At 38.0% G+C, this 26,585-nt stretch overlaps 2 protein-coding genes across 3 annotated transcripts; one reads left to right on the top strand and one right to left on the bottom strand.

Annotated features, from left to right (window-relative positions):
* Nucleotides 1-947: 947 nt before the first annotated feature.
* On the bottom strand, nt 948-4,880 carry scamp4 (secretory carrier membrane protein 4). The gene is made up of 7 exons (XM_053512520.1): nt 4,803-4,880; nt 4,418-4,434; nt 3,963-4,091; nt 3,694-3,850; nt 3,505-3,606; nt 2,508-2,625; nt 948-1,653 (listed from the first exon to the last, which is right to left on the bottom strand). The coding sequence occupies exons 2-7, from the start codon at nt 4,422-4,424 to the stop codon at nt 1,471-1,473; spliced, it is 696 nt and encodes a 231-aa protein (XP_053368495.1). The 5' UTR covers nt 4,425-4,434; nt 4,803-4,880; the 3' UTR covers nt 948-1,470.
* A 1,752-nt stretch (nt 4,881-6,632) lies between these two features.
* On the top strand, nt 6,633-26,429 carry chaf1a (chromatin assembly factor 1, subunit A (p150)). Of its 2 annotated transcripts, none has more exons than XM_053513941.1 (16): nt 6,633-6,721; nt 7,802-7,852; nt 8,711-9,330; nt 10,043-10,093; nt 10,230-10,474; nt 10,563-10,623; nt 12,116-12,184; nt 12,321-12,538; nt 12,901-13,072; nt 13,201-13,281; nt 14,352-14,447; nt 16,898-17,141; nt 20,175-20,316; nt 23,201-23,507; nt 23,635-23,719; nt 25,906-26,429. In XM_053513941.1, exons 2-16 carry the CDS (start codon nt 7,804-7,806, stop codon nt 26,001-26,003), a joined length of 2,538 nt encoding a protein of 845 aa, XP_053369916.1. In that variant the 5' UTR covers nt 6,633-6,721; nt 7,802-7,803; the 3' UTR covers nt 26,004-26,429. The 2 variants fall into 2 exon arrangements, with proteins under 2 accessions (XP_053369916.1, XP_053369915.1); XM_053513940.1 differs by having other exon boundaries at nt 6,672-6,988.
* The last annotated feature ends 156 nt before the right edge of the window (nt 26,430-26,585 follow it).

The raw sequence follows: 26,585 nt of genomic DNA, 5'->3' as shown, positions 1-26,585 counted from the left end.
ACAGTTTTTCTCCGCAGGCAATCATCCTTATAAACAGTTGAACTGGACTATATGCACTAACTATAAATAAATATACTCTAAACTATAAATATAAATGCTTTTTACACCCATCTATACATTACTATTATTTGTTTTATGTTTGTCTGTATTTTGAGTGCCACAAACAGCCAGAATCAAATTCCTTGTGTCAATATACTTGGCGAATAAAACCCAATTCTGACTCTAATTTATTACTTCATTATACTTATCTTAAGGGACCTAGTAGCTTAATAAAGTGACATTACTATCATGATACAATGAAGATATGTATTTTACATCCATTCATTTGTCCAACATTTTTCGCCGAAGCGGCTTACCATTGAGCAGTTGGCCATTAATATGTGTAACTAACGTACTAACAAGCAACTATATACTTTTTTTTTTAATCACATCAGTTTACGCAATAACTCTTTATTTTGCTGTCAAATTAAATGACCAAATCTTCTTTTTTATTAAATTGTCCCCAGTTATTCATCTTTGTTACACATTTACACAGTCACAATCTTATTCAACGAAAGTTAAATGTTATTAATCATGTTAATCAAGTAAGAATAAAGTTTTGCACCAAGGTTCCTATGGCCACTCTGTAAACATATTGCTCCCAAAAGGAACATTACAAAATTGAGGAGAATAGTCAGCTGCAATGCCAGCTAAAGGAATGGATGTCTGATGATCAGTGCACGGAAATTAAAAGCAGTGGTTATCTGAAAACAGACAGTAGGAACTGCTTGGCCTGACTGGATATCAACTTCCAAACTTGCCAAACTTTTGGCAACTGTAAATACATATATTAGTACACATGCAAAATATAATAGAGAAACATACATGCTAGATATAATAGAGAAACTGAAGAGCTAAGGCAGAAATTCTGACCAGCTGAGAGTAAAATAGGGGAAAGAAAACTGCACTTAGATGGGAAAAAATGTTATTGGCAAGCTGAAAATCACGCAACTCCTATGCACATCTAAATTGAATTTAAAGGCTAGACAAATTAAAAAAATTGACAGATTCAAACAAAATACTTTTTAAAAAATTGAAAACAATTCATGGGGGCTGCAATGTGGGAATTTTGTTATGTAAGGCATCATTTGGCAAAATAAATATAATTGTTGTGATTTAAAGTATTAAATTTCACATATTTGAAGTAAAGGCTCTAGAAAAGCTGCCACTACTTCAGTGTGAACAGCATCAATCAAATCGATAGTGTTTATATAGTAATGTACAAGTACATCAAAAGGAATGTAACGGAGATGTTTCGTACATGGCCACTTTCGTGATCCAGTCTGTATACCAGTATACGAGGAATTTTTTTTAGTCCTTTATCAGCATTTCACAGGGATGCTGTTCACACAGAAGCATAAAATGATTGAGATGAATAATGCGCAGAGAGAATTGAACATCCTGGATCCATCTGAAGTCCACTGTGATCTATCACCATGGTCTGTTTTCTGGGTAGCTGGGTACAGAAGCAGGGTACTGGGGGAGACTCGGGCCAGTCTCCGATATGGCATTGAAGGCTGCTTCTCTCACAGGAGCATTTTTCCACACACCTGTGCTCCATTCTTCCTGGGCGCGCTGAAGACTGCCTCCACCGCCTCGGTATAACCTGTGAATCTGAAACAAGTAGGACGAATGTGTAATTTTCAATGTAATTTTACTTTCTACCTCACATAACTAAGCCATAAACCAGTGTATTTAAGTGATGTATGTAATATTTCAGTTACACAAAGCTGATTTTATGAGAATAGTTTGAGAGTGCATTGTAAAAAAAGTAGTTATACTTGTACTGCATATTATCAAACTACTGTCATGGCAGCCATGGGCACCACCACAGATTCTAGGCCCCTTAAAAGCTTAACATACTGGGCCCCCAACACTAACAAAGTCAACCCTTTACAATTGCTATTGCATTTTTCTGGGACTTTTCTGGGACTTCTGTGGAATCGTCCTTACTCACTCCCCAACTTTCTTATGGCCTCTCTCTTGGCAGGAGTGTTTAAGGTATTTGTTATGGCTCTGTAGCTTTGTCCATTTGACTGTTAATCATTTTGTGAAGAGCTTTGGGCAGCTTTTTCACCTTTATCATGATTAAAACTTGAGATATTACACAGCATTTCTTTAATTTTATTTTTTAGCAAATCTTTGTTTATGCTTATGAATGTATACTTGTTCTGTTAAAAGACATTATGTGTGTAAATCCTAAATATACACAATTAATGCATCAAAAATACTCTTAAGATTGACACAGAATACAACTAAGCAGTTGTAGATTAAGGGACCCAATCATGGTTCTGCCAATGGAAGCTTGGCAGTGCACAATGACCTCTCCGTCAGTAATCTATTAATAAAAATGTTATCTCTTTATACTGTCAAATATGTAGGAGAAACATCAGATCCTTTTGGAATTCCCATACTGGTACCGAAATATAGGAATTGTTAAACTGGTGTAAAATGTGTGTCATGCTCACCCTGATCAGGACCAGTCCCATAAGCAGGGTGTCTACCGTGAAGAGCAATGCAGAGAACAGCATAAACACAGCAGAGCCCAGGTTAGTGCTGAAAAACATCACTGTAGCTATCCAGCCACTAGTTTTTTATGAGGAAGGAAAAAGAAGACAGAGTTAGCAAATACCATGAATTGTCTTTCTTAGGAACTCCACAGAGAATCATGTGATTATGACTATCGAAGTTCACAGTTCTGTCACGCAGGCTGCTTTATATGCTTTGAGCTCCAGTAATGACTTTGTAGTTTATTAATAAAACGCAATGTGAGATAAATAAAAGTGTCCAGCCCCATAAGATTTCCTCCAAGGTGTATTCTATTCACCTATACATAAATATATACAATAAAGTTTTTTATTCTTTTGCTTTTATTCTATGTCAAAATTCACCTGAGGAAGAGACTGAGATGGTATCGCATAGCTAATATCTATGTCGGTCTTGCAAATACTAGATCTGTTCAATTTCACTGTGGATGAATTCCACATAAACATATTTTTCCAATTAGATGTAAAAATATTTTTCTTTTTAATCTGGTTTATGCATCTTGCAAAGATTTTTTTGAGTAAGGAGGGTTTAAGTAATGCAAGGTATCTTTCAGCATGTTGGGTTGAGAGTGCTAAAAAATAAGAATGTCAAATTTATATCATGTGTCATGCAGGGGCTGCTGTACTCATGATGTTCTTGACCTGCAGTTGGGTTACCGTCAACACTTTAGACACCTAACTACGAAACTAATATTACAGCTACAGTTTCACACTGCCTATACATTTTTTCTTTTTATTTAAACACATTTATCGAGGCAAAATCAACCAGTGCAATATAGTAAAAAGCAACACCACTTGTTCTTTAATACTTCCTCTAAAAAATAAAACAAACAACAAGAACAACCAAGATGTTTGTTCAGTCACGGCTTTGTTAAAAAAATAAATAATTGCTTCCTTAATGTGGTAGGATGACGCTTACCATGCACCCCAGTTGTTTATTCCCAGAGCCTGAATGAGGGCAAGAACACATTGAAGGAAGAAAATGAAGAAGAACGTCATGAAGTTAAATGAGCTGTCAGCCCTGTGGAAAAAGATCAATAAACCTGTTTGAAATACTCATTGTATTTTCAAACATTAATATTATATCTTTTCTTTAAAGCGCCTTTACCTAAATGCCTTGTAAAGCGGCCTGAACCAGCAGGTGTATGAGCAAGGACTGAACAGCACGAGCCATAAGATACCAAGTCCAAGATTCACTGGCCTGCCTCCACCTGCCACCCAGGCTATGCATGACACCAAGTTGACGCACAGTGTAATCGAGTACACTATGAAGACAAAATGTTCGATCGTCAGGAATATTTTTATACAGATACAAAACTCTCCATCCATCTACATAGACCCGGTGGATTGTTTGAATTGTGTGAAACTGCTACTTACAGATCCAAAGCTTGTACACTCTGTGAACAATCTGGCGGTAAGGCAGGGGTATTTCCCCATCAATATTCTGGTAGAAACACGGCTTGATACGCAAAATCTTGGGCAGAGGTGGGAAGTTGTTGACTTGCTCTAAATATAGAAATGGATTTTTGATTAATTCTGAAATTCTTGACTCTATGTTGGAAGTATTTCCTTTTGAATCAGGACATCAGAATGATGGTGTACTAAAGTGCATGACCACAGACAGAAATGGCCTTGCACAAAAATGCAAACTTGAGAAACTTCTAATTTCTATAGTATAATTAATATAATTCAGGGGGAAAAAAGGTTCAATAAACACACAGTCAAAATACACTAACTGCTTTACGATACTGTAAAGCAAGAATGATTTTTCTCTTTTCCTCAGAAGTGATATTTACTCACTCATCAACAATTTAACCTTGTATATTACCCACCTGTCATTGTCAGGTCTCTGTGTGTGTGTGTGTGTGAGAGAGAGAGAGAGAGAGAGAGAGAGAGAGAGCAAACATTAATACAATTTCAAACAACACTGCAGCAGAAATCCACAACTTTACTTTCAGCTATTCTAATGTGTGAACTTTACAGTAAACAGTGGTAAGGTTTGTGTACACCACACTAACTACCGCAAAAGATAGAAACCTAAGCATAATCAAACTCTGGTGTGTCTGCTGTGTATGAGGGTGTTATGTATGAGTGTGCGTGTTTAAATATGTGGCTAACTCCGACACTCCTAACACAGCTGTGCGTCCAAATTAATCACCAGACACACACTTCTTAACGTTGTAACGTCTTGTTAAAGCTGAACAGATAAACACCTACCTGTGGGAATATTAACTTTGATAAGAATATACTGTAGTGTGAATTGCTGGCGGTCTTGAGAATAACGGGAAACGGCTGAGCGGCAATGCTGGAAAATGTAGTTCTTATAGAGGTCCTGGGGAGACTGTGTTTACCCAAAACGGACTACAGAGAACTACAACTCCCAAACGACGATAAAAAAGGGTGTCCAGAGCGCGTGACTACCTAGGAACTAGTAAGTTTTTTTCTATTATAAAAGTTTTGTGTGTAGTTCAAATAAACTATCTCCATCTCCAAAAAAAAATAAGCAGGATGAAATTAAACGCCAGAATTGCCCCTGTCATGAAACAATTTTTAAAATATATTTAAAAGATATACAATTTGTTTTGTTTGTTTAATACCTGTTTTATTCTGCATGATGGACCCAGAGCCATTATCAGGAGCAGTGGACTCCATGAAGGACCCAGGGAATCCATGAATTAATTGCCAGTACTTTTAATGCATTTTCCCCCAGGTTTACTGATTTCCTTACACCACCCCAAAGCAACCTAGTGGCATCGTTTGGGGAAGTGTGAAAAATGGATATACAAAGCATGGAACAATTGGTAAAATATCCACAGAAACATCATAAAAATAGTGACATAGACGTGGGAATTGGGGAATGGCCCAGGGAAACTAAAAGGGAAGGAAAGGCAAGCTGCTGCACCATCATGCCACTGACTGGCCGTTCAGTGATTATCTAAAAGACACAACAAAAATTTTAAATTTGACATTAAATTTTTTTAAATAAAAAATGTATTGTCCTTACACAATGCCCTTACAATATGCTACATGATTTCTTGTATATAGTTTTCTTTTTGTATTTATAGTAGTATTATTGGTTTCAGTAATGATAATTTGCATTGCATTGGAACTGCTTGAGATATAAATTGATTAATATTATTTTGTATATGTGATGGTCAGTGTCAAACAGTCCAATATTCACCATACAATAGATTAGATTAGATTCAACATTTTTGTTAATAACCTTTTATGATTAGTGGCTCAGTGGTAGATTTCCTGCCTGCCATGCAGGTTCAGTTCCCACCCAATGCCCAAACCCTAGACAATGTGTTATCCAGTGCTGGTCTCAAGCCTGGATAAAATGGCTGTGTTGCACCAGAAAGGGCATCATCCAGTGTAAAACCTGTGCCAGGTTGTTGTGCAGATCGGATGGTCTGCTGTGGCGAGCCCTCGATGGGAGCAGCTGAAAGTATAACAACAGTAACATTTTAATAAGGTTTTAAACTTGTTATGATGGGCTTCATCAGTTTTTAAATGCCCTGTGTTTATAACGGTGGCATAGAGGTTAGCACTATGGCCTTGCGCCTGCACGGTTAAGGGTTTGATCTGTGCATGAAGTTTGGATGTTATTCCTGTGTTTGGTGGGTTTCCTCAGGGTATTCTGGTTTCCTCCCACAGTCCAAAGACATGCAGATTAGATTATTTGGCGTTTACAAAATGTCTATAGTGTGGTTGTATTAAATTATTCATGCGATGGATTGGCACCCTGTCCATGGTGTAACTCTCCTCGTGCCCTAAGTCTTCTGGGATAAACTTCAGGCCTCCCTGCGACCCTGTTTACAGGATAAAGCGTTATAAGCGATAAATGAATAATTGAATATGTTTATACTGGTATTAATGAAAAAGGCCTCATTTGTTTGGGGATGCTTGTGTAATGTAAAGGAGGCTTAGAATATGTGTGATATTCAAAAGTACGAATAAGTGTGGGGATGGAGGCGTGGCCAAACTCCTATAGGAAATCCCGAAAGTACTGTATTTCCGTTTCCGCTAACAGCAGCCAATCAGCCGCGCGAACAGACGCTCGCGCATGAGCTCCCGCCAATTCTGAGTTGAGCGCGAGGGAGTTCAGCGGGGAGCTGCGGCAGGCGAAGATAAAAGTCAGTCCAAGAAAAATAAGTTATTGTTATCAAAAACACGATATAACGACACGCGGCAATTTTGTTCTCCCTCTGCAAGTGTAGAGCCAAAGAAAGTTTCGGATGTTCGCTGGACGTGAATAGCTTCGCCGCTCTCTGTTTATTGACACTTGAAGTGTTTTTCCTTCTCTCGTGAGTTGTCCTCGGTAACGGACCGAATGATGGTGGTGATGCTCGCGGGCGGAGAGCCTTCTGCGGCCGGGCCTGTAGCCTGCACGCCCCGGAGAGGTCCGAGTGCGAGATGATTTACTGACATATCTATATGTGTTTTGTATCATTTACATCATTATTATCATGTTAATGTTTTTTTTTGATGATTTGAGCCTACTTAAGTAACTTGACATTTAGTTAGCTTGCCGAGTTGCTAGCTTTAGCTCTGTTTAAACTTTCGGTTAGCTTGGTGGATTAGCAACCGTTCGGCTTTTTGTCCAGCAGTTAGTTGTGTGATGTTAGTTCAGATTTTTTTTTTCTGCTGAACAGCTTTTGTCTCTGGGTGTTTTAGCCCTGTTTTGTGTTTAGTCAGAGTGCAGGCCCTGGGCTCACACCGCCGGGCTCGGCTCCGCTCAATGGCGGGAGAGCAACAGCAAACATTTTATTAGCGTTTTTACTGTGAGCTCGTTCTCTTACCTGAGCGTGGGATTGTTAAATATATACCGGTGCATTTACTGTTTTCAGTAAACAGTTCAGGAAATAATAATAATAATAATAATACCAATTGTTATAACTACCATCGTTATTATTTCCTAAATGGCAGTTTAGTAAGGTTAGCTAAAGCTAAGCAGGAGCCGTAATCAGTCTTTTCTCTCTGAGAGAGTCAGCAGGGCAGAGCTGCTCAGCTCTTTGTTCAAACCAGGGCTCGGTACAGAATAATAATAAAAAAAAACTGTGGTTAAAACATAAGTTTATTTCTTAGTGTTTATTAGTCATTTACTGATATTTTGTGAGTCTAATTTGTAACTTCTGTACTATAGACATAAACTTCTGGTCTATTAAAATGGTACTGGTTCAATCCGGGTTTTTTCCCCCTCTTTTCTAAAACAGGTATGGATTGCGTGAACAAAGCCAGCACTGCCAACAAAAAGCTCGTCCAAGGTAACTGAAATCTCTACCTCTTAGATAGGGTTTAAAGCAGACAGTAGAAATGAGTAAAAACTGACAGGGAGCATTTAAAAGATTTGAAACTCTTTTTTTTAACTATGTTGAGAGCATTCAAGTTCAATAACCTTAATAACTCAAGCAGGTCAAACTAAGATAAAATCTGTGTTCTACCTGTTCAAGCAGTCTGAACTGTAAAGAGATGAGATGTTCTGTTTGAACTGATTGCTTTTGGTCTGAACTCTTCAAATGTCAGCTGTAAGGTTAGAGCTTGTCTTCCACCCAACCCCTTGTAATTTCCAACCAACATTTTTCATTTAGCCGGTAATGTTTAGTAAGAGAATTATGTTCTTGTTTCTGTTTTTTTAAACATAATTCAACCAGTTCTATTTAATTCTCTGCTTTAGGATTAAACATTTCCCCAAACTGACATGTGTACATGTATAGTAAATTTAGATTTAATATGATGTCACTACAGTGCTAAGTGGTAATTAATCTGCAAGTCCAGGATTTATATGTATATCAATGCATTTTCTCCTATTATCTTTGGGGTCAATTTGACCCCATTCAATGTTAAAAGTTGAACTAAATGAATAATTTTGCTTTATGTTCAGTTACTTTCATACATAAACTTGGGTAACAATTTTATTTATGATAATTTTCTGTAGGTTGAAATTGTTGGGGTCAGATTAACCCAAGGATAAAAGACATTAGTAAATTTAAAGTTACTGGGAGGGTTAAACGTGTTAATTTAAAATGAAACCCTACAGCACAGGGCCATTTTGATCTGCAAAATCTTTAACACCATTTATTTAAGTACATTTACACATTTCAATGCATTCTGCTGTGTTCCAGCACGCCTTCCCTTTAAGCGACTTAACCCAGTGCCTAAGGAAACAACTGAACAGACCAAAAGAACCAGAGCAGCATCTCCAGCTCCTCCTACACATTGTCCCAGTGCTTCTGATGGAGAGAATGAAGTCGAGGCTACCGCTGCACCCTTTCAACCAAGACCCGCCCTGAAAAATGGCCGTGGGCCTCTTGATGGTTTTATGAGGCGGACCAAGTGTTCTCCAGTTAGTTCGGCTTCGGCTGTAGTCATCGACTTGACTGAGGACTCAGACTCCACTGATGTCAAAAGACAACCTTCTGCTCCCGTGGATGCATTGTGTCCTCCTACAGGTGAGGCTGTAAAAAATACTCAAAATGTCGCAGAGACAAAAGAGCCAGAAGCGGCCTTTGCTGTTCCTCTGTTGTCAGAAGAAACTATGGAAACAGATGAAGCAGAAGACAGTGTTGCTCTCCCCCAGTTGGACAGCACTTTGGAGTCTGAAACGGAGACAGAAGAGGATCAGAAACAGCAAGAAGAGACTGAAGAGAGTCAAGAAAATGAATCTCTCTTGTCCACCAGCTCTGTGTCACTGGTTGAGAGTTCACCAGAGCCCAGCAAGAGCACCCCCACCACTCCGGCAACAGTGAGTACACAGATGCATGGACAACTTCAAAACAGTCATGACAAACCTCCTTAAATAGAAACGTGTATTGATAAATATTTTATGTAGATTTGAATGTATTTATTAATATATAAAGAGTCTTGATAACGTATGCTCCTGTGTGATACTTGTACATAAACATTACAAATTAACTTTTTACACTATCATTTATTAGATCTGTGATAACAAAACATGCAGCCTTGTGGGAAATTAATTTAATTTCAATTGAGTAATTGGCCTCCAATTGTATAAAAAAACCAATGGAATCAATTATTTTTTTGCATTCCTTTTATTTTTTATTTTATTTTTTTTTAATTGTTATTAAACAATATTGCACTTTCACCCTACACTGAAAGACCAAAAAAGTCTTAGAAAAGCTGTGGTATTTTTTTTCCCTTTGTTTAGCAGGGAAATCATATTTAAGGTCAATAAAATCCACTTATGATATGCAAGATATTCCATAGTATACAAGTTATCATATTAAAGAATCATGATGTTAGTATCAACAAAAATAACCTTAATTATGCCCTCCAGCTATGCATATTTCTCCTGTATGCTGTTTCCAATGATAAATTTATTTCTAGACATAATTACATAGACTTTTTTCAAAAGCCAATTTAGCTCTACTCCTTCTGCACTAGTCTGCTTCACTTTTGTGGATAAATAAATAAAACAAAAATGTTTTTCTCCATAGGTGCCAAGGATGAACTCTGAGCAGAAACAATTAAAAAGACGTTCTCTTAAGGTAAAACTTTTCTTTATTTAAAACTATCCTGGCTTTTAAAAAAAATAAAAGATAAAATTTATGTATTTGTAAGCAAGGCCTGTCAGAAAAAACCCCACTTTGTTTCAACCAATATATTTTATTCTGCTTCCCACAGAGTTCTGAGGATCTGGAAGAGAAGCTGCGACAACGAGAGGAAAAAGAGCGGCAGAAACTGGAGGCCAAAGCTGCTAAAGAGAAGAAAAGAGAGGAAGCACGGAAGCTGAAAGAAGATATGAAGAAAGAAAAACAAGAGAAGAAAGAGAAGGAGGAAAAGGAACGGCGAGAGAAAAGGGAAAAGCATGACAAAGAAAAGGCAGAGAGACAGCAGGCAAAGGAAGAGCAGCGTAAAGTGAAGATTGAGTGAGTCTAGTATAGTCTTGTTTTATTAATTGTACTCTTAAAAATGACATTCACTTACCCACTTTGTGTTGTGATTTATTTTCTTTAGGGCTAAACTTGAAGAGAAGAGAAAGAAAGAAGAGGAAAAACGGTTGAAGGAAGAAAAAGAGGTAATTGTGTTTTTTGTTTTTTTTTCCCACCACAACCTAATTGTTACTTTTAGGGTTTTTCACATTACAAGCCATATATTTCTAATTGCAAGTGACTGTTATCTGACGAATGTGGATACGTCTGTCCTCCGAAACGGCACACACACGGTGATGCGTCTTTGCTCACGCTAAAACGTTTCAGGAGTTTGTGCAACCACTCATCTACTTAAACTAATGGATGCAATTTCTAATGTAAAATATGGATATAAAATGTACTTGGGATTTTGCTCTGGAGGACGGCAAACAGTTAGTCAGCTGTATTTGTTTATGTCCAGAAGAAGGAAGAAAGACAGGTGCCTCACTTTAGCTGTTTTAACAGCTATTACGAGCAACGCTATGAAATCCTGCTGATATCAGTGGGTGCCCTACATGTGTGCATAGGCAAAAAAAAAAAGTCACGTGAATTCTGATTTGCCCATTCTCATTCAAGTCACATGACCATGTTTCGGATATGTATTTGATCTAGGACGTCATATCAAAGTGACTGAGATCCAATCTGAAAAAAAGCCTCAGATTTGTATGTTCAAACAGCCCTTAAAAATGCGATCTGTGTCACATTAGGTGAAAAAAAAATAAAAATCAGTTGAGTCACTTCAGGCTGGTAATGTGAAAGGAGAATTAGCTGTATAGACTGTTTGGAGTCACATAACATGATCTTGCCATTCCCCTGCACTGATGGTCCAGCTTGTCTAACCATCAGGATTCTTGCGATAGAACTAGGGATAAATTTAACATCTTTCTTAAAACTGAAATCTGTTCAGAAACAGGGATATTAATCCAAACAGCAACAGTGGTGTTTATCAGCCTGAAATCCAATGATTGTCAGATGTAACCATGGCAATGCATTTATTAATTCAAAAACATATACAGTTGTTAATTAGCTCAGATTGAATATAAAATGTGGTTGTGCTATTTGCACTGTGTTCAATATTGTATTATTCAATCATAACATTTAATTGATGGTATATTTTGTGATGCAGATTTTTCATGAATAAGCTGTTTATAATGTCTACGGAAATTACATAACTGAAATATATATTTTTTGCAAAGTCAGATATGCTCTCATGCCTTGAGAGATTTACAGCTAGAAAGTGGGTCATGATGGCATTATCTTCTGGCTGCTGTCCACCTGAATCTCTGGTCCACTTCAGAATTAACAGGGATTCTTTACTAATATATTTTTTATTTATATTTTACTGCTGGGAACATTCGTATGTGCAACATTGACTTTTTTTTTTTACAGACACAAAGGTAGTGATAAAATTTATTAAATTAATGAAATGGCAGGGAGAACAGACTGAAGTGCCTGAAGTGGATCATGACCAAGCTCTGATGTCAACTGCAAACGTTTTATTTAGTCCTGAACCTTGGTGTGCTCCTAATATCATGGTTTTAATTCTTTACTCAGTAGTTGTAGTTTAAATAGCTCAGTCTTTCCGTTACCTCTTTTCAGAGAATCAAAGCAGAAAAGGCTGTGATCACTCGATTCCTGCAAAAACCCAAGCCTCAGTTAGCACCAAAGGTAAAAACCAAAACATGACTTTATGTATCTGTGGATATTATTTATTTATTTATTTATTTTATTATTATTATTATTATTTTTACCATTCTCTTGCAAATATTTTCAGTTACTCTTAAATGTCTTGTGTGTGTTTCAGACTCTTGCGTCTGTCTGTGGGAAGTTTGCGCCATTTGAAATCAAAGAACATATGGCTTTGGCACCACTTACCCGAGTGCAGTGTGAAGAGTCAGTTCTAGAGGATCTGGATCGATACCTCACAGAACCAGATGGAACAATCAACTGCTTAAAAGACTGGATAGACCATAAACCTCGCAAGTCTGGACCAACCAAACCCAAACAAACAGACACACCCAGGTTAGTCCACAGGCACTTTTGGCATTAAATGGAAGAAGTAACTCCAGTGTTGTGCAAAATAAGTGTCAGCAAAGCAATGTTAGTCATGGTATAAAAATAAAATAAATAAATCCCGCTCTGGGTGTGCGGTACAGAAAATTAAAATATCGTGCATTCTTAATATAGCAAAAATAAAAGTTTGTCTGAAGGTCTGTTTTAGGTTTTTGTTTTCAGTCTGTTTTTGCAACCTTCCAGTTAAAAATCTTTTTTTTCCCCCTAGCTGGTTAGCTAATGCAAATTTTCAATTTTGCTATTTTAGGCATCATTTTGTTGATGTGTTTTTTTTACATCCCAGTGAAAATTTTTATCTGCTTTTTGAACAGAGACTGTGTAGTGGTTGATGATTCTCAGAAAAGAGAAGGTGTTCCTGACCACAAACGTTATGGACGCATGAAGCTGCTTCAGTTTCGGGAAAACTATCGTCCTGCATACTGGGGCACTTGGAGCAAAAAAAGTAAACATATTTCTCCTCGCTGCCCTTTCAAGCTCGACAAGGTAAAAACCTCTGGATTATGTTTCCTAATAGTCATTACACAAATATGTGTGCAGTTGGACATTATTGCATCAGAACAGATTTTATGGGGGAAAAGGTTGATGTTTACATTTTAAAATTGTGTCGTCAGGATTTGCTTGACTATGAAGTGGACAGTGATGAAGAATGGGAGGAGGAGGAGCCTGGAGAGTCGCTGTCACACAGTGAAGGGGTGAGGCACTTGTATTTTAATTTTTAATAAAAATGTTTTTTAATTTAAAGCTAATTTTATATTCAGCTATTTACTTTTTTTGTTGTACTTTTTTTTTGGGTCATGTTACAAGGCTCTGCTGTAAGATGTACAATATATTTAGGTAGCTCCAGGCAGATGGTTTTAATTGTGTTAATAGGTAATTTAAGCACTAAGTTGTTGCTAGTGTTATATTGTCCACAACTTTTCAAATTATTGAATCTATTCTTAATTCGGTGTGAACTAGGAGTGGGTTCTTAAATACAGTGAAACCTCAGATTGCGAGTAACATGGTTTGCAAGTGTTTCTCAAGACGAGCAAAGATTTTAAATGAACTTGGAAAACGAACAAGTCTTGGTTTACGAGTATCGTGTATCACGCAGGCGCTTCTTGTTTTGACGCTGGGCGTCACGTGATCACAACTGAGCCAACTGTTTCGTGGGTATGCGGAATTGCGGGTAATCAGCTCTCCTGCTGGGTTTGGGGGCGCGTCTCTCACTGGTATAATCAACATCCGTGCACGCGTGTACTGTTTACTATAACACTGAATGCGTGTGTGTACAGCGCGAGTGATGGACAAAGCAAAAGCAAGTGTCATTAGACAGGTTAAAAATCTGTTTTCTCTCTGTATCAGTCTGCTCTTTACTTCTACCACACAGGTTGAAGATGGGTAAATATTTCAGGATGCGCTACGTGTAGATTAGATATATAGAATGCCGTTTTGCCGCATTAAATGCCTCAAGGCTCAAAACTTGACAGTGAGTGCACCAGTTAAGTGGATGTGTGTGGCTTCTCACACTGGCACGGGGTGCTCCTAACCCATGCAATTTTCGACTAACTGGCACTCGTGGTGTTTTGAGACTTAAGTTTGTGAAAAGGTAATGCCATAAAAATACATGTCTATTGCGCCACTTATAAGCTTCTGCATTCGGTATAGAATTGGTTATATTCAAGGCGGATTTTACCAACAGACACCCAATCTGTGCAGGTATCGGCACTTTGAAATTAAAGTAATGGTGAATTGTTGCATGAATTTTATACTTTCTTTACAGGATGATGATGAAGAAGGTGATGATGACGATGAAGATGATGGCTTCTTTGTGCCCCATGGTTATCTTTCAGACGGGGAAGGAGCACTTGAAGATGAGGTACACTTGCCTAAAATATATTGTATATACACAGTATTGTGATATTTTTAGTAGTTTCAGTTCTGTCTTCGTGTATACCTGCCTTTCATTTTCAGGAAAAAGTCAACAACAAAAAATAGTCAACAACAATGTAATTGTCCATGATGTCATTGTGCTTGATTCTTGCACAGACGGTATACGCTTTGACATGGGGGTTTTGGGCTTACCTGAGTAAACTGACTAATAGTGAGATGGTCAAACACCTTTACGAACAAAAATCTACTTAATGTGTGCTTGTTTCACTTTTAATTTGAGAAAAACAGTTGCTAGAATCACAGGGAAAAACTTGGTGCTGGTGGGGGCGTGGCCACTTTGTTAGGGATGCAAGAGTCAGGTAAGTGGGGAAAGGATTCACACATGAAGAGAACATTCATAATTATTGATTGTGTCAATTAACCTTTTTAAATTTAATTGTAAAAATTAGGTTTAAGTAAACATTATTGCTCTTAGTGCATGGAAGTACATTAATAGTTTTCTCTCACACACGCACAACTTGCATATTAGCTATGTCCTCTTCAAGTATGTTCTTTTCTTACTTACCTCACTATCCGGCCCTTCAGACTTCACTTTGCTAGTCCCCTTTATTCACCACAGGTTAAATCCTAATTTCTAACTTGACGGTGAGCATATGGGCATGTAAGGCTTCTAACACCGGCTATTCTTGATTTAAAGTTTAGTCAAAAAGGCAGATCAGAGACTTTTGACCTGTGATTTTTAATAATGTAACATCATAAAATGTGTTTCTGGTGTTGTGCCCTTTGGAAGCTTCTGTGCGTGGTACAAATGGCTTATAACTGAGACTGATTCGGTTACCGCCAATTAAACTGAAAACCAGCTAATCCAAGGCACATGGCCGATCGACTTGTTCATCTCTATTATAAATTGAAAAATATTTTTAATCTTGGAGTCAGTGTGGCGATGCATAAAATCACACGAGTTGCGATAAATTTTTTTCCCCCAACCATCTCTAATATCGATCCTAATAAGCAGCCAGGCCGAAAATCGGTAAGCACGTAATAGAAATCTTTCAGTTTTTTATTTCTTAAGTAGAATGATGACTAAGGTCTTGACCACGATTCTTGCTACTTAAGTTATTAATAACACAATTGAAAGATTCCCTTATGTCACTATCTTGTGCTATGTGCGGTGTGTATTAATAGGTGCTTTTAAGGCAGCTGTGAGAATCCATGTGGCGGTGTGATTTTGGGGTTAGCCATCATTGCTGCTGCATACGTCAAAACAATGTGAAAGCAGAATAAAGTTCCTGGCTCTTGTTGCAGGTGCAAGCTGCATGTTGTGTAGGAATTATACACTTCCATTTCTGAGTAAAAAAAAGTCCTAACATATTAAAGTTTTGTGGACAGAAATCCTTATGTTTTCGCTAGGGCTGCAACAACTAATCGGTAAAATCGATAATGAAATTCATTGTCAACGAATGCCATTATCGATTAGTTGGGCTGCTCACGTCACTGAGGAGCGCGACCACAAGATGCACAAATACACAAAGATACACAGATACATAGCCGCTCGCGCAATAGAGGTTACAGAAGCGTCTGCAGGAAAAAAGTGCGCGCCCCGAGTCCTCCAAGGTATGAGAGCAATTTACATTAAACGCCTCTAAGAAGACGGTAACCTGCACGCTATGCAAGACCGAGCTTTTGTGGCATGTCATTCACGAACACTTAAAAAGAAAACATGTTGGTGTTACGGGTGGCGAAATATCAGCAGGTAAAAACTGTATCTCTTCATCGTGTAAAAGTAGATCTGTTCACGTGCTACTCGCTAGCATCACATTGTGCAATCACCTCATGAGCAATAGTGATTAGTTAAATGGCGCTACTTTAGATTAGCTTAAATTACATGGTGCGAATAACAGTAGAATATTACATTTAGTGATTGTGGTTTTCAGTGAATGCAAATAACAGTACATTTGTGACTTAGCTTTTTGCATTTCTGCAGTTTTACTTGTGCATACATTTTATTATACAAAATTACATTATCTTAGCTGTTTATATCTTAACTGAATGTCAGTGTATGTTTTTTTTTTTTTTTAAACATATATAATGTGTGTGTGTGTGTATATATTTTATGTACTACATTTCATTTAAGGTTTAAAATGTCAAAATTAACGATCATTAAACTCTATATGTGGCTTTTGCATTTTTAAAAGTTTATTTTTATACATAAATAATACCCTGATTTATGTTTTTTTAAATAGTTATAAGCAGAACATCAAAATAAAGAAGCGGTTAGTTTTTATCCGATTCATCGAGAGAGAAAAAATATTCGCCCAACTAATCGATTATCAAAATAATTTTTAGTTGCAGCCCTAGTTTTCGCATGTGTTGCTTTTGTAATGTGTAAAAAAAATATATATATTTGCAAAAGTATTTTATAACATTTGTGTGTAGGAGGGTGGTGACCCTGAGAAGCAGAAGGTACGTCAGAAGCTGAAGGCTCGGGAGTGGGATGAGCTGATGGCTAAGAGTAAGCTGAAAGTGCTGGAGGCCGTGGTAAAGGGCTGCATGTGGGAGGGAGAGGATCCACCATCAGATGTGCTGCAGCCCTACGCAGTCTGTATGATAGAGCCTCTGAACACAGAGGAACCCAACACACCTGAAGAAATCGCCTCTCGCCAACAGCGATATGACCAGTGTGAGTTTACAAAGTGTGTCTGCTTCAGTTTCTGCAATCAAAAGGTTTACTGATTCATTTTTTTTTTTTTAAACTAACTGCCACTAAAGTGTGTCCTAACGCTCTGACTTCTTTAATAACCTATACAGTGGAACCTCGGATTACGAGTTCCGCAAGACAAGCAAAGATTTTTAATAAAATTTAACTTGAAAAACGAGCATTTCCTTGTTTTACGAGTATCATGTTTCATGCATGCGCTCCTTGTTTTGCCGCAGAGCGTCACGTGATCACAACTGAGCCAACGGTTTTTCTCTCTCTTGCGCTGCGGAATCGTCTCCCCTGCTGAGTCTTAGTGCTCGTCTCTTACTGGAATAATCAACATCTGTGCACGCGTGTACTGTTTACTATAACACTGGCACAACGTGTGTGTGAGAAACATATTTTATGTGCTCGGAAGCGCGTGTGTACCGCGCATCTGCTGTTTCTTATAACACGTGTGTGCGCGCGAGTAAGGCAAAAGAAATTTTTAATACTACAGAGGTTAAAAATCTATTTTCTTCCTCATCGCGGTGTGTGTGTGTTTGTGCGCGAGCGTAATTAGACACTGTGCCGCCTGTGTGTGAAACCCTCATTCACAAAAACACGTGCGAAATGTTCACAGAAATGAAGGCAAGAGACACACACTCTGAAAAGATTTGCGAAGCAGATTTCGGAGAGCAGAGGTAAGGTGCTGGGTCATTTGTTTGTTTTACTTTACAGCAGTGATTCTGTTAGTTTGCGCTCACACAAGTGTCTTTAGCGATGTTTATTGCTTTTTTTTTCATTAAAATTGTTTTTTTTTTTAGATGAAACAGTATAGCTGGGGAGAGACGTTGATTTATGACTGTTGTTCACGGAAGTGTAGTCCAGTGCGGGAGATGCATTGTGGGTAATGAAGTCCGGTGTGTGTGAACGCGAATGCAAGATTTAAGGATATAGAGCCTGAGTTTGTTCTTCAGTTTTTTTTTTTGTTTTTTTTGTTGGATTTAAGCGCAGGATCCACCCGAAAGTTTGAACTATAACCTGACAATGCAGAAAATAAAAGAACGGGGACATCGAGCAGTTTGTCCTTCTCATCATTACACGAGCATAAATTAACGAGCTGTTACGCTGTCGCGAGCAACATAAAAAAAAGCGGAGAAGCTTTAATAATTCAGAGGAGAACAACAGTCTTTCCGTTGGTGTGTGCGAGTGTGTTTAAACGAGAGGAGAAAGTTTTAATGTGTAAGTTGAGAAGGGGAAGACAGGAGGGGCCGAATAATTTAAGTCCATTATTTCTTATAGGAAAATTAAATTTGGTTTACGAGTGTTTTGGAATATGAGCCCACTTCCAGATCGAATTATGCTCGTAATCCGAGGTTCCACTGTGCTTGGGAGGCACTAACACCAGTATCGCGTATCGGTCAGATACTTTGCTCATGTACTTGTACAAGCTACATTGACACAACTGCACCTGATACTGAGTTACAGCAGAGCCGGACAATCAGTGCAAAAGTTGTTCGTCCCTTCAAATTACCCAGGGCCCGTCCTCCTCTGTCATGCCAGTGCAGGTACCATGAGAGTGAACAGCATTCAAGTCAACTCGTCAGTAATGTCAAAAAATAATGGAAATATTAACACACTCTAGTTTGTCTTACTAATTAAGCTATTGGTGTCTTGCTTTCTTGCCAGCCACCTCTAGATTTTTTTTTTTTTTTTTTTTTTAATCGCTTTGTGCCTGACAAAAGCGTGCATGAAATGCAACTTTTTATTCTATTTGATAAAATTAACAGTAGCGGAGTTATAAAAGATAACGGCGTTATGTGTAATCCTGAGTTTATATGCATGTGCACAAACAAAAGCTTGGGTCACACACTTGCAGTATTACTGTACCAAGGTTGCAGTCTTCTAAAATATTCTTTCTTGCCTTTTAGAAGTTCTCGTACAATGCCTTGTACTTGTATCTGTACGGAAAGTAGCATCAGTGCATCCCTACTTATACCTATCCACATTATGCAAATAAATAAATATACACAAAATGGTCCCTTATAAAGTAATGCAAGTGTGTTGGTTAAAAACGAACATCAGATATTAGTTAAATTGAGTTAACCAAACTAATGACTTTGCCAGCTGTTATCAATCATGAAACAATAAATTAATTCCACATTCTATTAAGCTTGGGCATTAGGAAAAAGTAATATTCATTTTAAAAAAAATTTAGTAATCTTACACATAGGGTGAACAGTAGTATCTCAAACAGTTAAGGCTTTGCGTTACTGATTGGAAGGCCAGTGGTTTGAGACCCCCACTGCTGGGGCCTTGAGCGAGGCCCTTAACCTTACCTGCTCCAGAGGTGCTGTATCTAGGGTGACCCCGCACTCTGACCCCAGCTTCTTCGCTAGGCTGTGTGAAAATAATTTCTTTGTGATGAATAATTATATCTTAAATTGAATATAGTCCTGGGCAAGGCCTACTGATTACCTGACATCACAGTGGCCTTAAAATGTCAGCAAGAAGGATTAATGTTTTTATATAAAGTTTAATAAAGATGATATTTTTGTGTTATGGAATTGTAATTGTTACAAAGTCATTTAAACAGATTAAAGATACAATACAAAACTGAAGGTGTTGCTGCACAGGAAAATTCCTCCATCGAATTGCTCTCTCGGTTGCTAAGGAATTGAGTGCATTACTGTACATACTGTAGTGATTCAACAGTTAGTAGCAACCAGGTTATTTTATTAGACGAGTGCTTACTGTTCCATGAGTCTTAGGAGACTATAACTGCTATATGTATTACTCTACTTCGCAAGTCTTCTAATAATCATAAATTACTGTTGCTCAGCGCTAGTTTCGCCACTTGCAGAAGGTTGTGTGTTGGCAGAGCCAAATAACTGGTTAAGTAAACAAACAAAACATAACTGTTGTGTGTGGAACTGTTGTATAAAGCTTGATATTCAGTACAACAGCACTCCCTCTCTTGTGATACTCTTTGACATTTCATCTGTTAATGGGATTTCTGTGCTTGCATTTTAGGGCTTTCTCAGCTGTTGCCCTTGCTGCATGGCAATGTGAACAGCAGTAAGGTGATCATCACAGAGTTCCAGGAGTTCTGTCGCCAGCAGACGTCCTCGCCAGCCGGCAGCCCACAGAGCTCTGCAGACAACGTTCCCCCTAGGTGAGTCACGCAGCACTGCGCGGTATGTGTGCTGTACAGTAGGGATAAGAGTTTAGATTGTCATCTTGTGTTTTGTAAAAAAATAAAAATAAATACCTTGCTGATGTACAGCAAGGTGGAGGGGTTTAATTATACTTTAAATCTTAGGGGTCGCCGATAATTGCTTTGGGAAGTTTGATCTACAGTCTTTATAATGGCCGATACAGAAAAGCCGATCAGATCTCGCAAAACTCGCGAGTCATTTTTTTTGCGCGCTGCTAAAATGGCTTCACTGGTCTGGCAATTCTATGTGTTGTCTGAAAGACAATACAGTGAGAGACTTTTTAAGCACAGCAGGAAATATAGATGAGAAGCACAACAAGCTGTCAGACAGGTTGCAGGACAGGGATCGAAATTAACTTTATTTGGTAGCACTGGTGCTCCCAACTTCAAAAAGTTAGGAGCACCAGCAAAAATTTAGGAGCACCCACCAAAAATTAATGAGCACCACAACTATAAATTGTATATTAACAGATTTCTTTAATTTGAATCTAAACATGAACTACTGTTAGGAATTGAGCTGTTGTGTGATACCTATTGCTCCTATATGAAGGAGCCAAAAAGATCGCTGTTTGATATAAAGCACAGTTGTTTAGGTTCTGTCTCCTGACAAAACAGGATAAACACATGCCATTTAAACAGCAATCATTTTATTTCACATTTTCTGAGTCTTAGTGTGCAAATCTCGAATCAAATCATTAATGTTTGCCAAGTCAGTGAATGCATTTTAAAAATTATTTGTGCGAAGCGGATTGTCTATTGGCGAACTGTCAACAATATTCTAGCCATGGCAATATTACTATGTAGCACATCAATTTCTTTCACAAGACTGATTTCTGACAAATAGTCGTTATTAGATTAGGAGAACTGACAGGGATCATATTTATACTTTTACATTTAGCTGTTTAATCTGCTGTTATTTTTAAGTCCGTATTCACAGACTATAGCCTGCCCTGCTATAATGAATGTGCGTCAAAGCGGTAAAATAAATAAATAAAACTAGCATTAACGTTAACTGTTGTCGTTACTTTGATGGACTTTGGTAGATTCACTAGCGAACTTAAAGTGACTTACACTTTTCTTTTTAAAAAAAGCTCCTTATGTCCAGCTTTTTTTTTTTTTTTTTTTTTTTTTTTTTTTGCTGCCGCCATCCTCACATGTACGTGACCCAACACACCTTCTTGCAAGGAAAAAAAGTGCACTTCATTTAGCGCTGCTTGTATCTGAACGCAGCCATAGGCTCTCACATGAGAGCAGGGAAAGGCACAGCCAATCAAAATGTTCATATGTGTTTTGGGGGCGGGAGGACTCAAGGTGAGAACGTGATGTATCCCTTTTAGCGTGTCTAGGTTAATGTAAACAGCAAGATTTTTTTTTAAGTGGATTAAATTATTGGTCGGAGGATATTGGTGGGGACACATCCCCTCCGTCCACCCTAAATCTACACCCCTGGCAATAACGTTCTTTTCATGCAACAAGGGTTTAAATTTAGTAAAGGCGAGCTCTTTTTTTGGCGATAGTGTATGCCGTGTTAAATCAGTTCTGCCAACTGCGCGGAACGGCTGGCAGTATCCTGACGATTAAAAGCCTCAACGATCGAACCTGTTGAAACTAAACTTTTTGCTACACACTTGTCCCTACAATTCTTGTGTTTGACACTCTCACCGTGTTTGACCAAGCTCTCGAGCTTAAAGTGCGTAGATTCAGTGGTGAACGCTGTGTTACCTGCAAACTCCGTCCCACAGGTTTTATAGTGAATGCAGTGCATAGAGCCATTTTCATAGCGGAGCCACTCTAAGTCTTTCAGCCATTCCCTCCGAAAACTGTACACCACCTTTTCGGCTGGTGAATCAACATTCACTACATCACTATCACCAGCGCCATTATTTGTAACGTTATGTGGTTTGCAAAATAAATCAGTCAGTGTTCTTTTCATTTTCCCTCTTCTTCACCTCTTTAAATTGAAATTTCCCCGCTGTAGTTAGCACCTTTACCTGACTGAATGATTGACAGCTACTGTATTATTAACCAATTTAAAATCTCAACGGCAGAACGTCATCGTATCAGCATTCAGCGCACAGAACACACACATACTGTTATCGTATTAATCTGTTTAATTTGTAGAGAAATTAAAACAGGTCGCACGGCAACAATTATATGCACTCGCACCAATGCTTCCAAATATATTTTGAGGTCGCATAGATGAAATTTCGGGAGCATATGCGACCAAAATGGTCGCAATTTCGAGCCCTGCAGGAGATGCTTATATTTATCTGTCCTTGATGCTTAAGAAGTAAGCTACAAATCTTTAACCACCCTATCTCATTCTCTAGCTCACTCTTGCTCTCTCTGGCCCTCTCTCTACCTCTCTAAATGCCCACAAAATCTGTCTGAGCTTGACTCATGAGAGTTCAGTTGTGATTCTATTAGTTAACTGCCTTTCTTGACTTCCCAATAGATGTGAACTTGCAATGGTTTGTTATGAGAGAAGTTTTTTGTATTTTTTTTTTGTTTATTTTTGTTGTGCAATTTATTACCTGTGTTCCTTAATGTAAATTAGAAAAACTGGGTACCTACTTTGGAAAACTGACTTGAAACAAAATTTAGACTATAGCTTTTTTTGTTGCAGTTTTTAGCCTAAAGTTAAAGAACTCTTTAATACAGCTTCTAGTGATCGGAGATCAGTGTTTGCTCCCAAAAATCCTGATCGGCGCACCCCTAATCTTAATTATGCTGTGCATGTGTTTAGTAAATTAGAGATGTTTTAATGATGTAGATTTCTTTAGTTTACTAGTGATTTTCAGTTTTTATTTTATTTTTTAAAATGCTCCTCTCCTACACACAGGATTCGAGTAAAGCGTCTCATGAAGGAAAATGCAGTGTATGAAAAACGATCGACTTGCAGGCGGTGCTGCTGGTACGTTCATCCCGAGGTCCTAGCGCGTTTTGGCCAGGAGGCTTTACCAGTGCCCTGTCAGTGGACCTACCTCACAACCGGAGCGCACACTGCACGAGATGAATCTACACTGGGGTCGCAAGGCTCCTCTCCCACTGCATTACATTCCACCTCCAACACTCCTTCCAACAAGAGGAAGAGTGGCAGTAACCAGTCCATCAGAAAGTACATGAAGAGACGTGGAGAACCTAAACAAGTAGAGTCCTTCGTTTATTGCGTTCTGCTTTCATGCGCAAAGTGTAATGTAGTATTAGTCGTAACAATAATAATCATTATAATATTTAATAACGCATCTAATCTGAAGCTTGCTGTATACCATATAGGCTGAAGCAATGGAAACTGATGGCTTCCAGGCAGACTCAGAGGATGAAGATGATGACGACTGTATTATTTTGTGCGAGCAGTCCGGTGAGTGTAAACCTTAAACCACATATTCTTGCTGAACTTAATGGCAGAGCAATGTGCTGAACATCAATTAACCCCCTTTTCTCAAGTGGCTCCATAGTTGTATTGATTAGATTCGCGGAATAATAATATGCGAAAGTCACGGTTTGGTAGATCTCAATTCTGAAGTCATAGTTTGGTATGATTTTAATCTAGTAAAGTGACAGACATAATTTCAATTGTTCTTATATTCTGCATGTACATTTTAAACATATAGATTTGTAAAAACTTTTATAAAGTGGCAAACTGGCTACTATTTTTCCTCACATAAGGAATGCACGTAAAGTGCATAAAAATGTCTTTACTGCTTTTTGTTTTAACTACTTGTCTACTGACATTAATTTGAAAACTGTAATATAGATGAAGAATGAACTTGATTAGTTTGTGGTTTAAATGAGTTCATTTGCTTACTCATGTTGAGGTAATGAAACCTCACTGAAAGTCTTAATTCTGAGGGAAAGTTGCCGTTTGGGGATAGCCAGTGCACAAGGGAAGGTCCATAAAGACATGGATGAGCGAGTTTGGTGTGGAAGAACTTGACTGGCCTGTACAACTATATCGAAACTATTTTCATCCAGATCACAGCGTGCGCTGTACCAAACAATATGGTAGAAAAACAGTGGGGCAAAAAAGTATTTAGTCAGCCACCAGTTGTGCAAGTTCTCCCACTTAAAAAAATTAGAGAGGCCTGTAATTTTCATCATAGGTAATAAGAAAATTATTGTAATAAAAGAAAAAAAAAATTCAGAAAATCACATTTCGATTCAGAAAAGAAATAATTTGCAAATTATGGTGGAAAATAAGTATTTGGTCAATAACAAAGTTTCATCTCAATACTGTTATATACCATTTGTTGGCAATGACAGAGGTCAAAAGTTTTCTGTAAGTCTTCACAAGGTTTTCACACACTGTTGCTGGTATTTTGGCCCATTCCTCCATACAGATCTCCTCTAGAGCAGTGATGCTTTGGGACTGTCGCTGGGCAACACAGACTTTTAACTCTCTCCAAAGATTTTCTATGCTGTTGAGATCTGGAGACTGGCTAGGCCACTCCAGGACCTTAGAATGATTCCTTCGTTGCTCTGTGGTGTGTTTGGGATCATTGTCATGCTGAAAGACCCAGCCATGTTTCATCTTCAATGCCCTTGCTGATGGAAGAAAGTTACTTAGTTAGTTACTTTGGTCCCAGCTCTTTGCAGGTCATTTACTAGGTCCCCCATGTGTAGTTCTTGGATTATTGCTTACAGTTCTTGTGATCTTTTTGACCCCATGGGGTGAGATCAAGGGAGATTACAGTATGAGTGGTCTTGTATGTCTTCCATTCTCCAATAATTGCTCCCACAGTTGATTTCTTCACACTAAGCCTTCTTCCCAGCCTGGTGTAGTTCTACAATTTTGTTTCTGGTCTCCTTTAACAGCTATTTGGTCTTGGCCATAGTGTAGTTTGGAGTGTGACTGTTTGAGGTTGTGGATAGGTGTCTTTTATACTGATAACAGATGCCATTAATACAGGTAACAAGTGGAGGACAGAGGACTTCTTAAAGAAGTTGTTACAGGTCTTTGCAGGATTTCTAAAGAATTTATTTGCAAATTATAGTGAAAAATAAGTATTTGATCACCTACGAACAAGCAAATTTCTGCTCTCAATGTGATTTTTCTGGATTTTTTTTGTCTCTTATAGTTGAGGGATACCTATAATAAAAATTAAAGGCCTCTCTCATCTTTTTAAGTAAGAATTTTTTTTTTTGCCCCACTGTACTATTAAACCCCTATTGCTAAAATCAGGTTGTCAAACCATTACACATTTGTTGTTATTTTAAACATGATAACATGCTGCCTGGCTCCATGATTATACTTGCATTAATGTTCTATGTTAAATGATTACCATACATGCACTGTAGTGTTTGCTCGGCTCTAGTAGCCAGGGAGGAAAAAAAAATCAAACCAACTCAACATTTATACAGTCTGAATATCTTGCCTGTCTTTTTTTTTTATATATTCTAAGCATTGCATCAGTTTCCCTGCTGTTTTAATTAGGAATCAGTATTAAATGCATAAGAACATAAAAGATCAAAAGAAAAGATCTACACTACAGAGAAGCTCATAAATGATCAGTTTTTTGTTAACTTTTATTTATTTTATTTATCCAGGATCTTCTGAACAGAAAAGTCAAATCCCCCAAACAGAAACCACAGAGGCGATGGACACTCTTCTCTCTCTTCCCTGCCCTACACCAGCTACTGCCTGAGGCACCACTTCTGTTCAGTGTCTTAACTGTGTGCATGAGGGGCTAAAGTCCTAATCTGCAGTTACAGGTAATGCACAGTATTAAACGGCCCATCAAAGGAGCAGTCATGCTATTTGTCAAACGAGTTGTCTGATAGCTAGCTGTAAGAGTCTACTACTGGACAGGCTTTAGGTCTAACAAGGCTCTTTTCAGCAAAAGGCAGCTATCTGTGGTTTATTAAATGGTGGTTGTGTACAAACTGTCTAGACTCTTAAGTTCCACAGTGGTTCAATGCCACAGCACAAGATTCTGAACTCACAGCTCAATGTAAAAGCCCCATTTTAAAAATACATGCAGTCTATATATATAAATAAATCTATATATTTGTTTTTCCCCAGAATACTTGAACTGGTTTATCTCATTAAAAATAATGTTTTTTGGAAAATGTATCGCACTTTTATGTCTTTACTATTAATATCCACATTTTGGCTTCTGTGTTTCTGTGGATTTCTTGTTTTAGATTTTTTTTTGTACAAAGAAAGAAAAGACCCTACACACGCTATTGTCCTCTAAGCTGCTATACACAGTGTAAATGACATTTAA

The sequence above is a fragment of the Clarias gariepinus genome, chromosome 15 (genome assembly GCF_024256425.1).
Source record: "Clarias gariepinus isolate MV-2021 ecotype Netherlands chromosome 15, CGAR_prim_01v2, whole genome shotgun sequence".
NCBI classification, from domain to species: Eukaryota; Metazoa; Chordata; class Actinopteri; order Siluriformes; family Clariidae; genus Clarias; species Clarias gariepinus.
This window is presented reverse-complemented; position numbering and strand designations above follow the sequence as displayed.